Here is a 21,758-nt window from a genome sequence, read left to right as displayed (position 1 = left end):
CCAAGTTGCTGGCGGGGCTTGAACCACGACAACTGGATATTTCTTGTCTGCCTCTCTTAAACACCCCACCATGCCTGGAGTTACATCTTCTAGAGCTAAATGTAGGGCAATCTGAAAGACAGAGCACAACTTGCTCCTGTTCTGCCAAAGCAACATAGTGTAAACTTGAGGAGGAGCAGTAACAGGGTGTGACTGTCCTTTGAGATGAGAAGCAGGATTTTGCAACTGTTTTTTAGAAATGTCATATGTCTGTATGACTCGTAATCAGCGCTAATGTTATTTCTAAAATCTGGAGGGACCATCCAACTCAACTTTGACAGCTTAGCAGCTCTAGAACACACTGTGAATCAGACGACAAGGTGACAAACAACATGTAGCACTGATCAATCCAGAATACACCATGTCAAATGGTGACCTGACCTAATTTCTTCTCACAGGCTATTCTCATGACTTAGCAAGAAGAAACGCTCAAAGGTGGACACACAAATAGCTGGAAAGCACCGTTTACCAAATGTGCACTGTTAACAGGATGGCAGCTGGGACCTTGCATGGAGTCTGTTCTAGATGTGTCATTACTGAACATTTTCATTAAAGACAAAGTATAGAAAAGGGAGTGCATCTATTACCTGGCCAGTGATATTAAAGGTGGGAGAAGCTGCAAGCACTTTGGAGAACAAGATTGATTTCATAATGCTCCTGACGAAATGGAGATATACCAAACAATAACTAGAAACTAATACAATAAGGACAAGTGCCAAGTTCACCACTGAGGAACAACAACATGCAAGATGAGGAATAATGGCTAAGTAGAACTGCCACAGAAAGGGTAACTGATTTTATAAAAGTGTTATTTCACTGTTAAAAAATAAAAAGCACATGTTCCACTGGAAAGCCTAAAATGGACTGTCCTCCATTAGACATGCACAGAAATGCCTCCCACACCATCAAACTCTGGTAATGCTTTGGCGGAAGACACCATCCACCAAGGAATACAGTAACTGCGGAGGGTCTAAACTGAGAAAACCAAGAATGGCAAGAGGGCAAGGCAACACAGGGTTATGGTTGGTCAGTGCATCCACAATCTAGGAAACATCTTCCAACATGGAAAACATTACTGCCAAAAGGAGAATGAGAAACTGTCCTGTGTGTTTGTGTAGGCTAAATATAATATGTCAAACTGTAGCTAGGAATACAGCCTAGATTTTAGGAAAACCTTTCTAACACTAAAGTTAGTGAAACAGTGGAATTCCTTGCACCAGCAAGGCTTGGGGAATCTCCATCAGTGAAGGTTCTTAAGAACAAGTTATACAAACATCTGGGATGGCTTAGTAGAAAACTTCTTCTGCCTTTGGGAAACTGGAGAGACTAAAGAACCTCTCAAGGTCCTCTTCAGACTTACTGTGACCTCAACAACACGGAACAAAAATAGAAGTCCTGGAGAGAACAAGGTACTAAAAGGAATGCAGAAGTTACCACTGCCATGCTTGTGTTTATTTTACACTCTTTATAAACATATACTATTGGAAGCAGATCAAAATAGTATTTATTTTTAAAGAATGTTTCATAATCCTGATTAACTCACCTTTACTGCCTGAGACAAACAGTATAACAAAATTAACCATGAAAAAGAAGTCTTTTGTTTGCAAGTCTGTATCTTTTTCTTTTTAATAGCAACCAAAACGCCTGAGCTGTCACTTTTATCTTGTTTATGAAATATTCATACCCAGCTTTCTTTCTGCCAACATCCTAGGGACACCCTTGGAAAAGAAAATTATGTATTAAAGGACGTACCCCTGAGAGGGAAAGTTCTAATGAAATGTTAACAGAGCAGCTTCAAACTTGAGTGAGACTCACATTGTAGTAAGGCTATTCCAGATGATTATTAACTAATCTATCTGCATTTCTAAAGTCCCCTATTCTCCATGGTACCTACCCACAGCTTACAGTTTGAAAATTAAACAGATATCTAATAGTGAAAATCTGCTGAGGAAAACAAACAGACCTATCAGGAAACAACTAATTCACAGCACATGCTACCCCACTGCCACCCCTAAAAAAGCTCTTCTGCTCTGAACTGCTGACCAGTTTAGTGTTCCCCTGGGGTGTACACAGCTTCTTAATTTGAACCAAATGACAGCTGGGTGTAAAAATCTCAGTCTGTATATCACACTTGTCACAGTGGGAGAAGAGCACGATCAAATGAGGAAGGTGAGGAAAAAGCCCCCACATTGCCTTGCATAGCCAAATGATGCCCTAGCCCCCAGATTTTAATTTAAGCAACTGCCAGGTTTGGAACCACATGATGTTTCAGGGTACTAAATAACCCCCTTCAAACATGGTTTGAAACACAGCACCTACTGTTCTGAACAGGGGCAAAAGAGTTGAAGATGCAGTTTCCTCACCATCCTCTCCTCTCTGACAAGCCCCTCCACAGGGAGTCTGTCCTGACCATTCTCTCGATGAGCTTCTTCCACAGCATGCCATCTGACGTCACCCGGTACCACTCCTTGCACACCAGCTCAGCAGCACACAACGATTTGGCATCCAGGTATGACAGAATGTTCTCAGCAATATGATCCAATCCCCGAGCTGGGGGAAAAAAAATAAAGAAGCATATTATTTGCTGGGGAGACATGGAGTTTAAAACCACCCCCCCTTGCTAGTACAAAGATACCCTCTCTTTCCATCTCCTCTTCTGCATGCAGAGCTGGACTAAATGCACACAAGAGCATTTGCAGCTAAGTTCAGGAGTGAACAGCCTTCTCCAACTTCCTTTGGATATAACACAACAAGTCATTAAAAATAATAAAGAATCCAAGAAGTCATTCCAATCTATTTCGATGGGTTTTAGCACTAGGGGGATATTCTATGGATGGCATTTCCAACTCAGCGATGCAGCCCCCAAAATCTCTCTATATTAGGACCATTTCTCATCTCACTGCTACAGCTGTTCTCATGTTGCAACGGCTCAAAAGCTGTTTTTGCTAAAGCAGTAGCTTTTAAACGTAATGAAGAAAAAAATATATATTCCCAATGTGTGCCCTGAAGGGTAGTGGTACCTTTAGACATGGGGGAGGGAGAGATATGCAGATGCACAGGGAAGTTGAGAGAGAAGGAGAGGCTGTGCAAGAAGTGAAGCAGGTTTGCTAGTTTCATTTGTTTTAGTGGGTGGAGGAAAAATACACACCAAAGTGGTATAATTTTCAAATATTTTCTGGTATGAATTCCAGGACTGGCTTTGTTTCAACATGGCTGGAGTGAAATGTAAAGTAATTGCCTGGTTAGCACCAACCAGCTTAATGTAATGTCTGTGAAGCTGGGGTCCAGGGAAGGTTATGCTATGTTTCTTAACTAGATGGAAGCAGTCAGTAAAAATGTGCTCTTACCCGCCCAAATCACCAGCAAGACTTCATGAAAATAAGATGCCTTTTAAATGAGATGTTGCATAAACACAGCGTCTCTTGGATGCTGTTTAAGTCACAAGTGACACATCATCAAGAGATTATCTCACTTCATAGGTCAAATTTCAGAGGCTTTGTAAAAGCTGTAGTTTAGATCCCATCATCCCTCAGGCAGAATGTTCAGACCAACCAAAAAGGAAGCATGGCAGATTGGCATTACATGCATCTTCCCTCTGATTCACATTTTGGACAGAGTTAAAGAAGTCTTCCTGTTTTTAAAACAACAGCCTCAAAGACCAGGCCCTGCTTGTGACACAGAAAGAAAAAGCAGCAAGTGTATTTTTACAGTCACATGGCCATACTTCTGCAAACCCAAACTGGGTGCAATCAGCTGACTCTGATTAGAGTTTATGAAACACAGAAGACCCAACCTTTGCTGTTGGTAACTGAAAGATCTCAAAATCATCTTCTAATGCATGAAAATGAGAAAATTCAGCATGCCTCCTCTTGCTCCTTTCAAATATCCTAAATTTATGAAACACTTTGGGTGAGAAATTCTGCCCAGCATTTTATGCTTCCATTCCTAAGCAGAAAAAGCATGTGAATGATACCATGCACAACCACAGAGTGCAGAAAAGAGGTCTGACATTTCTTATCTTTATAGATGCAAAATTAGATGTCAACCTGCAAAATAAAAGCATCAGCAGCCTTTATTATGCATTTAATCTGAAAAGATATATACAGCCACTACATAAAACTCTTTTAAGAAAGGCAAATAGATTTGCTTTACAGCAATTCGTGGAAAGAGAGATACAAAGTTTCAGTGAATGTGAACTGTAATTTGCAGGAATTCCACAATTTGGTAAGGCAGACATGGACATTGTGTCCCCCCTGTTTCCCCACTCTGACACTGCCGCCCTGAGCTATCTCCACTGGGTGCAAATGGCATATTTGTTCCCCCAGTCTATGTTGCTTCCAGTGGGCCCACAGACATTTACAGACCCATCAGGGCATTTACAAATGCCTGTCTGCGTAGTATCCATACTGGCGGCTTTATGTCAGCAATGTCACAGCAAGGAATTGTTTTATACAAGGTATAATTGGTGGCTTTAAGAAGCAGGGCTACACTTCTGGAACTGTACACAATAATCTTCACCCACAAGTCTGCCTCTGACCCACCTGCCTTTCCTGGATCATCAGTAGTTGCACTTTAGGTTTTGCTGTAATGAGGTGTGGTAACTTTTATGACCACAAATAATCCTTTGCCATTGATGCAAGACCCTTTGCAGAGAAGGAAAACTAATGTTTTGGCCTCTCCTCCTCACATTTATAAATGGATGGGCAGAGCTATTGTGGCCTGGCTGCAAACTCAGTTTTATTATTTTGTTTCTGAGGAACAGCACAACTCACTGAGACATACATCTAACAAAGCACTGCTTCCTTAAAAAAGGAAATCTCCACTCACAAAAGTTTTTGCTAAATCAATGTGAAACATGATTAGCCCTTCAGTCCTCCATACCAACAAGATTGTTTCAGTTATTTCACACATGAAACCCTTAAAAAAATGACCTTCCTCATAAAAAATGTTAAACAGCCTGGAAATACTACGCAGAGACCTTATTTTTCAGAAACAGAACAAAGTTTGTTAAGTATGCAGTTAAGTTGTATTTTTCAAACCACCTTAATTCTGTTCAAAGTACTGGGAAGATAATCTGAGTCAATTTTATTCTGTATTAGTAAAATGTGCTCATGATCTAAAACTACCTTTAATTCTGGTCATTCTTTGGGACAGTGCTAGGAGGACATAGATAAGATGCCTCATGATATTGAAGTAGCTTTATTGTTTTTTTCACTCAAGGGGAAGAGCAGGAAAGGGAATGAAGGAGTAAAAATGAAACCAGAATACTGAACACTTGAGAATTTCAGAAAGCTAAAAAAATACTTAAAGAGTCTAGGTTTTTTTATTATGTCACTTAATTTAAGATTTTAGGTTCATCACTCTTTCTTAGGCAATTTCTTACCTTTCCATTTCCCATTCCCCTCATTAGAAACCTGCCTGTACTCAGGACATCCTGTACAGACTGCAGAGTCTGCACCAGTGTAATTCCTTCACATTAATTTTCTCCCTTAGAGCTATATTCACTAGGACATTAGCACTTTCAAATATGCAAATAGATGCACATACATTACTTAAGCACACAGTTCCCACAACTATTCAAATACTCACATATTAGCTGCCTGATTCCTGTCTGTTCTGCATTCTGAGATAGTAAAATTAGCTGCTTCCTGGATAACTGTGAAAACACTACTAGCAAATATGGTATAGCTACAAATACGGAAATTTTGAATGCCTCTGAAAATATTTGTAACATTTGCCTAATATTTTCAGAAAAAGGTCTGTAGGATGAAATTAAGCAAGCGCAAATGAGATGTGTTGTCTTGCTCTGATGGAGTTCTATGAAAAAAGACCTGGAAAAATTGGGTATGTAACTATATGTATGCTTCCACTTTAAAAGTGGAGAAACCACTGCACTTTCAAAATATTCTCTGTTTTTCTGAAACAGAACTGCTCCACAAGTTATAATGCTGCTCTAAGTACACAAGATTATTGCCATTGGACTACTAAAAACTAACATAAAGCAGGTACTTAGCATAACTAAGATTGTTTTTTAATGCCAGAACAGCCATTTGATTACTGGGCACAATGAGCTTAAAAACCCAGTGAATCTATGTATTTAACCTCATAACAAAACTCCTGCAGTGCCTTTATGCTTTGTACCAATTCGCAGCTAAACATGCTTTTTTCTGTCCTTTAACCCTAGCACTTAATGTTGAAAAATCCCTTCTGAAGAATGATCAAATAACTGGATTGAACAAATTGTTGAAATTAAGCAGTTTTCCAAAGATATTCACAGAACAAGCTTTTGGCAAGAAATTTCTCTCCAACTAGCTACTAAGAGACACCTGTAGCACTTTTTGCTCAGATCCGTCTCAAACTAATGCTAATCTATTAACTACCTATCTACAGAGGTATGATCTAATGGTCTGGAAAAAAAAAAAAAAGACCAAAGAACCAGGAATTTCTGTCTGATTCTGAAAGTTTATTGCTCTATATATTTTATCTCCCACTGCCCCAGTTTTCCCAGGGCCAATACAAAATATAAGACAGGGCCAATATAAAATGCACTTACAACACTACTTTATGTCTGCATTCTGTGAGATACACCCAATGCCACATCTGAGAATAGCTGGGATACTATTCTCAATGGAAAGCACTACAAAAGTACAAAAAATAGACCATTTCTATCCTTTGATCTTATGTCCTCCATTCTCTATTAGCAATAAACACATAATCAAAGTGATGGCTTCAAGAATGTATTTTACTAAGAAAGAGAGAAAAAACCTCAGCTAAGAAAGAGTAGTAGTTTTAATTTAAAAAAAATGTTGTTATTCATGCATTGTTGTGAGCATGAGTACAATTACCTGCCCTGTGGCTTCAATGACTATCCTTACAATACATATATGAGCTATCATTTACTCTCAGCCAAAACTTGGTGGTGTCAGATCATGCCTTTTAAGATGGTAGGAATACAAAATAAAATACTACATTTCATACAGGCATAGAGTTTTTCATTCAAAAGCTATCTCCTATTTTGCAAACTCTTCAGCAGGGTAGGCCGGAATGGAACAGTCCTGTGAAAGGTAAGATGGAGAAGCAAGCTCCCTCTGCCTGCAGAAATACCTGGCAGTGCAGTGATGAAGTCCCGCTGTAGCATGGGTTTGAGGTATGAGTTTATATGTCCATGCTGGTAGTGACACATCTGGGAGATGAGGTGCTCCACAAACTCCACCTGGTCAGACTCGGACCACTGTTCAAAATACTTGACGCAGAGTTCCTTCTCCTTCTCATAGCTTGCAGACAGTTTTCTTTGCTTGGGCACGATCATACTGGAAGTGCCATTGGCAAGTTTTGTCTGTAAACAGGAAGGAGAGAAACAACCCAAATCACACATATGAAAAGCAGCTCAAGTGGTTTTCTAATTTCTTTAGGGGGAAGAAAATAAAAGGAAAAAAGCACTCTGATACATGAAGTTGGCTGAGACCACATATTCCATTTGGTGCTGTCAGTCGGAGTGCAGCCAACACGAGCTGTAACCCTGCAGGACAATGCATGGGCTGCACACAAGGGACTTTGGTTAGATGGGAAACCCTGAGTGGCAATTTAACATAAACACAATTTTATTTACATTGTGCAGACAGTAAAATGCATCTGGATTCCTAATCTACAGTTACCAGTTACTTCAGTGCACCAACAGAAAACTGCATTTGTATTGTTTTTTTTCCTAAAGAACAGACTGCTGCTAAAATTCAGATAGAATGCATGAAATGGGTGAGAAAAAAAAAAAAAAGTACTTCTTTTGAGTATAAAATTATATCTTGAGAGCAAAGCCAGCTAAACCCCACCCCTGTATTTGGTATATATTTCTTTCACAGAATAGAAGATTTTCAACTTTCTGAGCACTGTTAATATCTTGTCAGAAGGACTCGGCTCAAAGAAGATTTTCAGGGACAAAACAAACCACTGACATTTCAATTTAGTACTCAATAGCAAGATATAATTTCTGCTTTCTAAACGATTTAACTGGAAGAAAAGTGCACATTTTGCATTGCAAGGGTATCCTTTGTCCAAGTAAGATTAACTGTTTGCTGGGAAACCACTTTTCCCCATACTCGTCAAATAGTTTGTATTAAATGCTGAAAACGTGATTTTCTCCCTTTCACTGCAATGGTTTAACACCAGACAGCACTCTAGTAACAGTCAATATTATTACATGGGTTTTATTTACAAAATACATTTAGAGGTTCTCTATTAATAATCAAATAATTAAAACCAAATTACAGATACAGATAAACAGATATTACAAGATACAGGTATCAGAATACATAAAATATTGATGTAAGGATGCCATACTTCTGTTCTATGATGTTAATTCCAGTCATCAACCTCACCAGGAGACTTCCAGAAACTTTTAGGGGAAAAAAAAGTACCTAAATCTCTTCGCAAATCTATCTAATGATGTAGAAGGAATGCATGGATTAATTGAATTTACAAAAAATAAAAAACAACAAAAAAGCCTTTTTTCAGCAAGTGCCAAAACAGCAGGTTATTTAGATACCACAAAATCTAGTTCCCAAAACTGGGGTTGGAATGCAGGAATTTCTCATTTCTCAGGGATAAATAACTCCTGCACTTGAATAACCCCCCAACCCTAACAGCAATCCTGAGTTTGGAACACCAAAAACCTCATTAATTTGAAAATCTACTCAACTAATCACAATGTACATTTAATTTTCTAGAGAAAATCCACCTAAATACTCTTTTCAGCATTTCCAGCAGTGGGAATTTTCCTCTGGTAGAAAAAGACAACAATTACAATTAGCTGTGATTTTTAACAAGCTGTTTCTTCTATTTCTGAATTATGGTTTGACTTAAGTTTCTTTGAGAACATAGAACATGGAGATCACACCATCAGCACTCAATTCTGTAGCTCAATGTTTTCAACTTTACTTTTATCCCCACTCCTCTCGTGAATTTCTCTGTGTGTTCAGTAAGATCATGCAAGACAAGGGCTATGACTGAGCTACACTTTCATCTAGACATCACATGGATAGCACTGACTGCAAGCAAGTTACAGAGCCACCGTGAAGCAGGAAAGACATATTCTCTCTTGGGTCAACTTTTTATAGAGAGAAATCTCTAAAGGGACTGTCAGCATGAAGTCCTATGTGTGAAAGGCTGAGCTTCCCCTAGCAGAGTCCACAGTAGGCAACAGCCTGGCAAAAAAATTATTACTGATGGACTGCACTGAACATGGGTCTTAAGGGATTCTGGTCATTTTGCTGCAGTTAAGCTGCCTGCAAAACAGACAACCCTGTAAAAATGCTGGATTAAGACAGTGGACAGACATTGTATTCTACAAGCTTGATCTCATTTCATTTCTGATTTTGCTTGCTGTGCATCTAACAACAGGCTGTCACTGCAAAGCATTTTCTGAAAACCCACACCTCTGCCTTTTAATTTGAGAGACTGTAAAGCCTGACTGATATGCTGAGCTGTAGTGGAGTAGACACCTGACGTGCAAAGACCACAAAAGGGACAACTCCTTTCACATGTTGGCACCACGTTCTGGCCTTTCCTTGCATCCTAAGCACCCTTCTCCCAGCAGGCTTTAGCTCCCCAGTTACCTCTAAAACATCAGTTTGGAGTATCAAACAGAAGTTGCAACATCTGCAAAAACAAGTAATGGCTTATGTGTGTACAGATGGCTTAGATGGGACAAAATCCATTTTGCCTAGATCCCAAGTGAATACAGGCCTCTTGGGCAGGAATAATGAGTAAATTAAAAAGTCCATTGACCAACACTTGTCACAGCTTTTGAAGTCCAACTCCAGGTTTATTTAGTGGTTCTGCTAAGAAAAGCACTATACATGTTACAGTGTTTATGTCCAAATCAGTGGACAGGGGAACGCTGTATGTTTTAGGCTCATGCATATACTTCAGCCGCATTCTGACAATGTCAACTTGAGACCCAGTTTGCACCCTTGCCTGCTGTGGTTTCTCATTAAAAGGAGCAAGGACAAGCCCAGAGGTAGCCGTGGTGTGCCCAGCAGGTCCTGTGGTCTATGCAAGCAGGGAACCAGGAGGACAGGGCAAGCCACAAACACACCACTTCTGCACAGCAGAGACAGATGAACTCACAGGGCTCCCAAATCACTCCATCGCCTTACGTGCTCACATGCCCCCTGAAGACCACCTGCAGCTACAGTTTAGAACAGAAGTCCAGAATTTCAATTTGATGATTCCTGAAAATCCACTGGGGTTTCAGTGAAACAGGCCTGTTATTAAAAAAAGCAACAACAAAACAACATCAAGCATCTGTATTATTAAAGCGTTGGGGGGAGGGTGGTTACTATCAGTAAGAGAATCAATTTGGCTTCCTGACCATTCTGATCAACTGCGTCAAGTTCACCACAAACAACCTCAGCACAATAACAGCAACAATTTCCTGGAGCATATAATTGTCTACCCTCTCCTGGTTCAATAACCAGGCCTCACCTCAAAACAAAAGAACTGTCCCACATGCTTTTTATAAGCTTCACTTCAAAAATCCACAAAGAATAAGCACTGGTTGTCCACCACCTGGGAGGAAGTTTGGGTGTAACAGAATAAACTAGTAACTCAGAATAGATAAAGCTTTTCTGACTCCCTTTTCACAAACACCTATGAGGGTTTGTGGTCTCCCAGCTGGCTCTCAGCACAACTGCAAGAACAGTAGAGGTGTCCTCCTACCACAGTGTGCCAAAGCTAGTACGTTGTGCCAGGAAACCCAGGGGATTGAGTGCCTCAGGTTGGTACTAGCTCAGGGATCTACGTACTATGCTCCATTGCAGCCCATAATTACAAGACCATTTCTCCAAATGGCTACATTTAACACAAAGCACATTTGTATGCCCAGTGAAGTAGAAGAGGACTAATATATGAGAGGACTTTAATCTAAATAATGGCTTGGAACTATAAGAAGGTGCAATATTTCAGCACAGATAAATAAAGCCTGGATAAATCTACTGTTCTGCATGTAAAACAAAACAGCCACAGTATATCACAGCTGTAACCCATATATGACAACCAAGGTTACTTTTGTTGTTGTTCAGTACAGGCTACCAAGTAGCCTCCTAAAGCACAGAAAAAAACCCCCAAATAAGCACAGTTCTCTTATTCTAGTACAGGTATAGTGTTTCCCCACCCACATAAGCACTCACAACTGTTATGTATTTTTAAAAATCAATACCAGGTCCTCTAATCATTGCAGAGGACTTTGTTGAGGCACTTTCCAAAGGGTGGATGAATTTATATCATATGTTTCTTATGGCTAAGAAGACATCTCTTAAAGAGAAGCTGTATTCTAGAATAGAGGATGGCTTAAATGATCTCAGTAAGGTTTGGGATCTTCTGAACCTTCAAGACATCTTCATGCTGAAGCTCTGAAAAGACTGAGAGCTTAGACCACCACTGCAAATTTCTGTTTCTCTCTATATGAAAAGAAGGGACTTCCCTTTGATGTTCCAGTACCCACAGGTCATACTGGGCTTCTCCCCTCCCTCCTGGACTCACTGGGACCATTGACTCTGACACAGAGAAATGTCTTCTATTGTTTATCTGCAGCCACAGCATTTCACCTCCAACTTGTCCACCAGTCATGGTTAAGTCACTGATCTAGACAGAGCCACCTTAACAGCAATTTTGGATGGATCTTAGTGAAGGGGAGGAAAAAAGAGGACATAATGTTTAATTATAAGAAATGATTGAAATAGGCACAGACATACCCTGGGTGCCTCTGCACTGCAGCAAGCTCTAAACTTGTTATCGTTAATGGTTTAAATTTCACTGTGCTAATCATTTCAGGACACAAGCCTTTCTTGATAATCTAATGAATTATTCCAACATCCTTCAGCAAAAAAAATCCTCCATGACAGCACTAATTACAAGACGTTTTCCCAGTGCTTATGTAAAATATGACAGAGCAGCAGCTTAGGGAATTGCAGAAAACTGCTTCTAATTTCCACTGAGAAACTGACAAACACCTCTCTTTCATCTCTCCCAGCTCTCAAGTAAGATTTAACTTTCTCATTTAGTTAATTACCGAGTGAGGATCATCATTTTCCCGGATCGGAGCGGCACAGAGCCTTTATCGTGTTAACTTGTGAACTTGATCGATGGCTGCTGCTAAAACTTAATAACTTCACCCCCTGGCAAATTGTAAGATAAATATAATAGGAGAAACTCTGACAGTAAAAACCTGCCAGAAATGAGCGCTGTGTTTATGTTTCTTTGCAGGCAGCAAAAAAACAACCGACAGCTTATTACTGGGTGCGTGTTACTTATATTTAAAAGACTCCAGGCAGTTAACTTTCTGCGTACTGTTCAAACTTTACTCACAAGATAAAAGACACTGGGGAAAAAAAACAAGCAATGGGATGACAAAGAAAAGAGCCATGGAGGTGTATGTCCAGAGTGTGTGTGTGTGTGTGTGTGTGTGTGTGTGAGAGAGAGAGAGAGACAGGAACTTCACAATGAAAGCAAAGACACACTTGTCTCTATATCCTGCATATTCAAGATTATCCACATTAAAAATACCCACAACAGTGAATGCAGACATGAAATTAGTTTCAGTGGTGGCATGAACTCAGGAATTTTGGAGCATGTTAGCAGCTGTGTGGGAAGAGCAGAAGGATTAAAAAGTACCAGTGTGGTAGCGAGATGATTCAGTTGATTCAGTTTGATGTCTATAAAGCAACTCTTAGCCAGAGAACCTCAGCACAGTTGGCTTTTCCAAAGCTACTTGTGTGGCCATGAAACTGCTTGCTACTGTCTATGATTGATGAAGAAGTACCATTCAATACCACTCTAATGTAGCATTGGAACAAAGATGGTGAAACAACTTAGAACGTGTGCCAGACCTCCATGCTAAAGGACAGAGCTAGTTATTTGAGAATCCTGTTGAAAGGGTGTTGTTTGCATGGCCTAAAGGCAGTAAAAGCATAATGAAAAGGATCCAGGTTCAATTTGTATGGCTGGCTTCTTCTTTTTTAGGCTTGTAATTACCAAATGCTGCAGAACTGATTCCCAAACTGCCAAAAAAGGAAAGAAAGTCCTTTGCAGCTCCTTACTGGCAGCTTCTTATTAAAGAGCTCCTTTGCTTTGAGTTTGGGAGGGTGGCAAGGGGGTGTCTCACCATAAGGAGCAGGGTCTCATGAGTCATAGCACCTGAAAGGCAGGAGTAGGGTAACCAGCTCCTCATTTTATTCCTTTGCAGGATGAACCTGCTTTTCTAGTGTTTGACTTGACAGCAAGGCTACAATGCTAGGTCATTAAACAACTCACTCCATTTACTTTTATTTTAAAAGCTCAGTTTAGAATCTACCCATTTCTTTCTGCCTCCATCTCACATAACAGTCTCTGTGAGGTTAACCATGGGTTTAGCACATATATGGACTTACTCGCTCAGTACTGAATTAGTTTCCACGCTGCAAAGCTCACTGAAACAGTCTGAAAAACGAACATAACCCAGAAGTAGATGATCATCAATCACATCTGAGAGTCAAACAGAAAGCACCATGAAAGAAACCACAGCATCTTTACTATTTATTTTCAAGAGAAAATTCAAAATACACTCTCTCAGTGAAATTAACAGTCCCCTGGATACCCAAGGAACTAGCAATTTTGCCTGTCTGGAGCTTTTAACTCCTTGTCCACATCTGATTTCTAATCACACTGCAGAAAAATTTTTATAAGAAAGGATACATCTAGATGAAAGATCACAGGAATTATGCTGGACACAGCAGTCCAACCTGCTGCACTTTCTGAAATCCTAGGGGACTAATAGGTTTCAGAGATACCATCTAAGAACCTATGAAATGGTGTCAGCCTGAGGGGCACCTGGCTAAGCATATTACCTCAGACACAGAAGAAAGGGAGAAGTCTGTTTTGGTTGAGGGCCAGAGGAAGCTGCAGACACCAGAGAAGTGTCTCCAGGGACTGGGGAGGCACGACTGAGCCATGGGCACTTGCATATGGGCTATACAAAGCACAGCAATAACACCTTGCTGGAGAAGCTGCTCCCCTCCCACACTGCTATGCAGTAAACAGCAACAGGGAGAGGAGATTAAAAAACTATTCTTTTAAGCTAATACTTAATGTTTCAGGCAGACTAATAAAGTTTAATTGTCTGGAATCTCGTAGCTCTTACTGTAAACTTTCCTTTGATATAGGTCTCCCACCTGGATTTTAAGTGTTAGCCAAAACCTCCAAAATAAAATTTCTCTGATGCCAGCAATGGATGTGAATTGGGAGTCCCTCTTCTCCTCCTCCCTTACCTCCAAGTTGTCTTTGCAAATAACAAGCACTGATGGGAAATCTGCTTGCATCAGCACAGCACTGGCATATGTTACTTTCCCAAACTACAATCCCTGACCAAATGCCTACCTAGACATATGGGAGGGGAGGGCAGACACCATCACTCTTAAAGAGCTAGATTTCAGAGCACACCTTTTATTAGTTGTAAAACGATCATACATAAATTTCAAAGTAGATCCTCCAGTAACAACAAATCGCTTCCAGTGAAAGTCACCAACGGACATGCTTTCTTCCTCAGCATGGCTACCAGAACCAGAGTTGAACTGCTGGGACCATTACATGTTATTACTGTTAATGGAGGGAAGGAATATGCACATTATCGCTTCGAGAACCAAGTCTACTAAAGTCATCAGGTAATGGCCAATAGCAGCAAAGGGCTCATTTATGGTCAGGAAAGGCATAAGCTATGCTCTAAGCAGCAGTTTCATAGTTTTCTGGAACAGTTGCTTCTGTTTTTAAAACACCCAAGCATGATCTACTGCCTGAGTGAAGTTACTCTTCATTGGTGTTATTGTTTATTTTCTTTTTGCTCTAAGTAGTCCCTTAACTCAGAGAGAAAAGCAGCCAGGAACAGGTAGGTGGACTCAAGTGATTCAAAATATGGCTGGACAGTGAAGACTATACCACCAGGAACAACACTCATGTAGAGGGGGAGAATGACCCAAAAGACCAGTTATCTGCTCTCAGTAACACTACTGAGATTTCAAAAACATTGTGTCTCTGTTTATGTAAAGTTTTAATCATCAAGAAACACAAGCCCTCCAAGATAGTTTACTCAGTGTTATTTTCCATGAGTTTCCTCCTTGAAGACGCATATTGCTACCAACAACAAAGAGGGCACAAGCGCACCAAACTACCTGGCCAAAGCAAATTCAGGCCTGGAAGTCATGGATATGTATGCTGGATACCATATACCATTTCCCAGCTACAGGAATATTACATATTTCCAAGTGTATGGGAGAGATGCAACAAACCAAAAAGCAGCAGCGTTCTGAAGAACTGCAAGATTCACATATGTGCTTTGCTCCTACTGCAAACATATTCATCTGCCGGCAGAGTTTGCTACACGAGCACTCCCTAACCTATTTCAGTCAAAATAAGCTTGTTAGCAAAGACCTGCTATTTAAACTGTCTACGCTAAAACACCTCATCTTAACTGAAAGCAGGTTTGCAGTTTTGCTGACAGATCCTGGAGGGCAGCAACCTGCAGCAGCCAGATGAAGGCTGAGTGGTATTCCTTTCCACACTACAGCTAGATCTAGAAGAGGACTTCTCATCAACTGGCTGATACCAATACTACTGCTGTTAGCAGCCACAGAGGCAGCCGTAAGAGGAAAACTCCATTAAATATTCTTCAGTGTCAGGTCAAAGCTGGTCAGTAGGCTGCAGCCAAAATCTTGACAGATTTTGCTTTGCAGCCTTCTATATACCCTATGGGATCATCCCATAACTCTCACTCACTAATGAGCATGGTCTTCTCAAGATCAGCTTTCCTGGAACCTTGCAGTTGAACGCTACCTTGCTGGCAAACTGGAGTGATTCCCATGGATAACCACTAAGATTTCTAGAGGAGCTGTATGTGTTTGGCCTGGAGAAGGCTGGGGATATCTACTAGCTTTCCATTACATAAAGGGAAGTTATAGAGGAAAGTGAGACAGAGTCTTTTCAGAAGTGTGTAATGACAGGAAGAGGGGAAACAGACACAAAGCTGTTGCAAGCATAATCCTGGACATTAAGAGGGAGATTTCCAAAATACAAGTGGATGAGACCCCAAGCAAAATGAGCTGGTTGCGAATGTAATCCTCCTCTGAATCGGCAAGTTGGACTGGAGAGCTCCAGAGGTCCATCCTGACTTAAAAGTTTTCTATGTCTTTATATCTTAAGATTGTGTTGGTCCATTCTTTCACTGGTACCCAACAAGAGATTCAGGACCTGAGGAACAGATTCCAAAATACAATCTAAGGACATTCTCTAATGAATTCTGTATCTTCAGAAATTTCATTAAGCTGTGTTAGGCTTAACACTGTTGACACATGAAAGTATGTGACAGAAGAAAGGCAAGAAATAGTACCTTCTGCAACAACAAGTGACCAGCTCCACCCATAACAGAGCTTCAGGAAGGCATATTCAGTTTCACAGCTGAGCAGACATTGTCCTTATCAGTTGACACTCAAACTGCACAATTCAGAAGCCTAAGTCACAGACCATCACACCAGGGGTTCCTTCTTGGCTCAGTGCTTAGCTGCCAATAATCTTTCAGAAGAAAACCCTCAAACTAAAGGAGGGAACCTTTCAGTATTCCACTCCCTACAGCCGGCTCAACCAAAGTGGAATTGTTTGAGTATAACATATAAGCAATATAAAACCCCCAGTAAACTGTGGCAGAACAGGATCACTAGCCTCATTTAGTTCTTCAACATATTGTATTTTCCACTTAATATTCTTTCACTTGAAGGTATGATTCTACTATTCCATTTAACAAGATTAATAAACAATGAAAATAGTATCAATCTACCTGCATTTCCCTTTCTACAAATACAGGCTAACTTTTCTTCTTTTCATTCCACTTCTGAGAGTTACTTTCCTATCATTATCAAGAATGTAGTCAGTATGGAGCATATCATGTGAGAAATTTCCATCCTCGTGCACTGATGCATCCCATCGTAAATTTATCTAACCATCACCAATCCTTTCTTTAACTTCTACTGTAACAGTGGGCTAAACATCTAAGAACCAATCACATGCTGAGTAAAGTAGCTTTTCCTTCTAAAGGTTTAAATATATGTATTCTCTTTTAAATATCATTAGATCTTCTATTGCAAGAATTGTCCTCCTTTGTGAAAGGAAGGGAATATTAGACTTTATCATTGCATGTTATTTGTGAAACACCTCTGTGACACCTCTGACTTGTTTCCTGTATTTTCGGTCAGCTCACAATAGCCTTTATTAAGTCTAGTATTAGTACACCCAAACTCATGCTATTTCCATCTTCTCATCCAGGAAGAGCAATCTGGGATCATGCCTGGAAAAAACATGCAACCTTCTGATACAAAATGAAATTAAACATCAAGAGAATTCAAGGTTTCCTACCACAGTCCGAACTATCAGATGCACCATTCATAGCCTGTTCCTTTGATTGAGAGGTTAGAGCTCCCTCTAGCACTCTTGAAACAGAAGAGCCAGAGATGCTAAGCTGTGACTATCTGGTCTCATCCAAAACAATCTTGGGTAGGGTTGTCCGTAGTTTTTATTCGATTTACTTTTTGCTGCAACATGAATAATTAAGAACACATCCGCTACTTTATCTGAAATTCAGGAAAAACAAGTGTCAGGAGAAATTCTCTCTAAAACTGATTAAAAATACTCACATTGCTATAATTAACTGACATCTACTTTAAAATGTAATTTAGAACCAGCTGAAGGATTATCAGCTCATTTATGTGTACGGTGTGAAATGTAGCAAGAAATTAAAGGAAAAAGTTTTTGAAAATTTTCAATTTCCACAGCATTAAAAAAAAAAAAGTGTTGCTACCTCACTCCCCCCTTGCAGCTGACAAACATCCAGTGAGCTGACAGGTCACCTGCAGTTGTGAATTATGTGTTTTTATTTCACTCAAAAGGTGTAATTGCTGAGTTCTGCACAACACTGAAGACAAAGAAACATCTCACCACAGAAGGAGCGTTAGCCCTTTTCAATAATATGTTATTACTTATTAATTCCTGATAAACTGAAAGTACAGGCAACTCACTCCATTTCACAAGTCTATCAGTTAAACAGATGTATCCTAAAGCACTTCACATAGAGACAAAACACAGCTTAATGAACATCTTCAGAGGCCTCTGCAGGAAAGGTGCTTGGTGAGGGCAGTGACACTACAAGTATGAACTTCCCCTCAAACACCAGCACAAAATAAATTTGTCACTTAAAAACTAAACAAAACAGACCTATTAGAAAAGGCACAGCCTCAACTTCACCAATTAGAAAAAATGCAGCTGTACTAACCCTTTCAGTAGCCTTCAAAAGCAAAATCAAAAGTCGAGTGCGTTAAGAAAAAGCTCATCTCAGGTTTTCCCAAACTGAGGCACTGCATCAGGTACCACTCTGAAAATCAATATAAATGTGGAAACAAATCCTACACCCCTGAAGGTAAGTGCCCCAGGGAGGGTGCGCTTTAGTTAAGTTCCTTCACTCATCACAGCAATTTCAATATGCAACCACCAGGGGACTTCTGAACATTGCTTGGGTTTAGAAGTTTGCAATTTTAATCTTAGTATGTGTCAGAGAGAAAGAAATACAATAGGATGTGCTAGACTATCCACAGCTACGTTTTCACATCTCTGACAAGTCCAGGAAGAAAGACTAGAAGTAACTAGACCCGAGTAGATGACAGAAGCACCTGACCAAACCGTCCCAGCGTCGCCCGCCAGTGTCCCTTAGTCAACAGCTGTCCTTGCCATTCTGGGCCCGAACTCTGTACACAGTCCTGCAGCTGCACCCAAATCCTGACACACGGACCTTCCCTCCCATGGTACAGATGGCATCCAAGGCTGTTCCTTTTATCCCCTTAAGAGGACTTGGAGAAAAGTGCTGGCAATGACTTCTCTCTCTCCACACCTCTCACATGTGGCAGGAGAGGATTACAGTCCAGTATCTGACCTGTCCAGCGGGAATGAAAGGACATGTGAAGTGAAAGCAAGACCTCTGCAGTTGCAGATCTGTTAGCAATGCTGGCAGCTCTCTGGGCTGACCCCGCAGTGCACCTATTCATCCCTGCACCTCCACATAGTTGTGGCTTGGATCCAAGTCAGAGACAGGTAAGAGAGAGGTTGAGCTGACCAAACTGCAGTAAAACACGGCATCAGCAGCACTTCCCCACACATGCATGACCAAGTACTGAAACTTTCGAGATCTCTGATCACTTCTGTATATTAAAAGCAATATATCTCCCATCTTCATTTAGGAAACAGTTTGCAGCCGTTGTTTTTGTGCCTTTGTTACTTCCAGACTGCGTAACTTGGTGCTATCTTAGGAGACAAAGCGAGGCAGCAGCCAGTGCCAAATGTAGCCCTTTTCATGCAAACACATTATGCACTCAAAGTGTTGGCTTCATTTCTGGGTGCAGTGGGAGATATTGAATTGTAAAATAGACGTTCTGTGCATGTAAAACTTGGGAGAAGCAGGTACTGAGCCATGGAGGTTAACTGGGACTAATAAATTCAATATTGACCCTACTCTGAGCCAAAGGTTGGACCTTCTGAGGTGTCTTCTAACCTAAGTGACTTTGTGTTTCTAACCTCATAGACAAAGCTCATCTACACTTCCCAGGTGTTTGGAGAGAAAAGCAATTTAGATTTTGACTAAAGCCAAGTTATAGTCGTCTGATGTTGATGTATTTCATTTATCATAAGCAAAACCCGATTTATTTATTATTTTTTCTTAAAGATGCTGAATATATAGATAATTTTTTTAAAGACTTTCCAACTTCAGGCTTCACAAGCTTTTGCTATTGCATCATTCATCCTTCGTAGCAACCAAATAGCAGGTTCTTCAAGAGTACTACAGATACACCCGCTATCTGACTTTGCAAGTTGAGAGCATGCAGTATTCAAGAGACCTGCTTTGACATCCAAACTTGACTTTCAATTCCATCCCTCCAACTATTTGTATTTTTTCAAACCCTGTTCCTTTTGTTATGATGCCTGTGTTCTCTAAGAACTGCACCTGATTCTCCCCACAAATTATTAAATTCCAAACTTATCTTCACTTATGACCTGAACCAGTCTCAAAACTCATGTCTCAAACAACACATTAATTGACCGTGATGCCTAATCATCTGCAATCTTCTAAATCAAATCTCAAAATACTCCCATTACCCACCTCAGAACTGACCAGGATTACAAATTATCATCCAGGACTGGGTTGACAGATCTAAATTTAAACAGCAGGTGAACAACCTGATTCAACTCTGTAGTTCACACAATTCTGTAAAATCCAGAGACTTGAAAGAAAACAACACATGAATGTAATTGGCATTAATTAAGCAACATTTTTACTACCTACAATCAAAGACTTATAAGGAAGGCTTATTTGTCAGAAAGAGCGCTTTCTTTGTTGAGAAATTAGAAGACTTAATTAACAATGTAATTTTTTTGTAGTATAGCTGTTAAGTATTTTTCACTTTTATTTTCTTCTAAATGACTGCTAGTCTAAGCACAAAAGCTATTGTTTCAATTGACAGAAGTGTGGTCAGAAAAAACAACACTAGAATGTTTTAATCATGGTGTATTTTAACTGAATTCTCAGTTTGTGGTTACTGTTACAAAGGGTTTCATTTTGTGTTCAGAAGCAACAAGAGGATCTCAGACTTTATGGCTATGAGAAAAAATGTGAAATCTGAACTTGTGCACACAATAAGGACAGAACTATCATATTTCACAAAGTCAGGACATCATGAAGGCAAGTTTGCCTGTTGGACACAGGACCCAAACAGCCTGGCTACATACAGCGCCCTTTTCATTCCTTAATTTACTCTATGAGCTGAGCAGGTAAGGACTACCTAGCCTGTCAAGATTCACTGCTATGGTAAAATAAGTAATTGCAGCTACCTTGAATACTATTTTCAGGTCTGTGAGAGCAACCACCCAGTTGTTCATTTTTCATTTTCCCCAACAATAAGGGTCAGCAATGTATACAGTGCCTATTGCTATCTGTCTCCAAGCTGCAGCCTCAACTAAGCTGTCAATCACACACAACAAGGGACTGCCTGCTTTGCTGGAGTTATCTTCGCTATGAGTTTCCATAGGCAGACTAATTCAAACCTGTATTTGTAAATTACAGATTGTGTTAAATACACATGAAGTAGGAGAGGATGAGGTTCGAGACCACCTTAAGAAACTAAACGTGCACAAGTCCATGGGACCTGATGAAATTCATCCACGGGTCCTGAAGGAGCTGGCAAATGAAGTTGCTCGGCCACTGTCCATAATATTTGAGAGGTCATGGCAGTCAGGTGAAGTTCCAGATGACTGGAAGAAGGGAAATGTAACCCCCATTTTCAAGAAGGGGAAGGTGGAAGACCCAGGAAACTATAGACCAGTCAGTCTCACCTCTGTGCCCGTCAAAATCTTGGAGCAGATTCTCCTGGAAAGAATGCTGAGGCACATGAAAAACAGCGAGGTGGTTGGTGACAGCCAGCATGGTTTCACTAAGGGGAAATCCTGCCTGACCGATTTGGTGGCCTTCTATGATGGGGCTACGGGACTGATGGGACAGTGGCAGAGCAGTTGACATCATCTACCTGGACTTGCGCAAGGCATTCGACACTATCCCACATAGAATCATAGAATAGTCTCGAGAGACACCAATTTGATGGATGGACCAC

The 21,758-nt window shown here is 40.4% G+C and overlaps 1 protein-coding gene across 1 annotated transcript; it reads right to left on the bottom strand.

The window, feature by feature from the left end:
- Nucleotides 1–2,402: 2,402 nt before the first annotated feature.
- LOC104402670 (beta-TrCP-like) lies at nt 2,403–7,375 on the bottom strand (the record flags this gene model as incomplete). The annotated part of the gene is made up of 2 exons (XM_010010613.1): nt 2,403–2,589; nt 7,144–7,375. Coding segments are annotated over 2 exons (419 nt in total), but the record flags the coding sequence as incomplete, so codon positions are not given.
- Nucleotides 7,376–21,758: the final 14,383 nt, after the last annotated feature.

Source organism: Nestor notabilis, unplaced genomic scaffold, assembly GCF_000696875.1.
Source record: "Nestor notabilis isolate BGI_N333 unplaced genomic scaffold, ASM69687v1 scaffold35772, whole genome shotgun sequence".
Classification (NCBI taxonomy): domain Eukaryota; kingdom Metazoa; phylum Chordata; class Aves; order Psittaciformes; family Psittacidae; genus Nestor; species Nestor notabilis.
The sequence above is the reverse complement of the archived record's forward strand: the minus strand, read 5'-3'. Positions and strand labels throughout refer to the sequence as shown.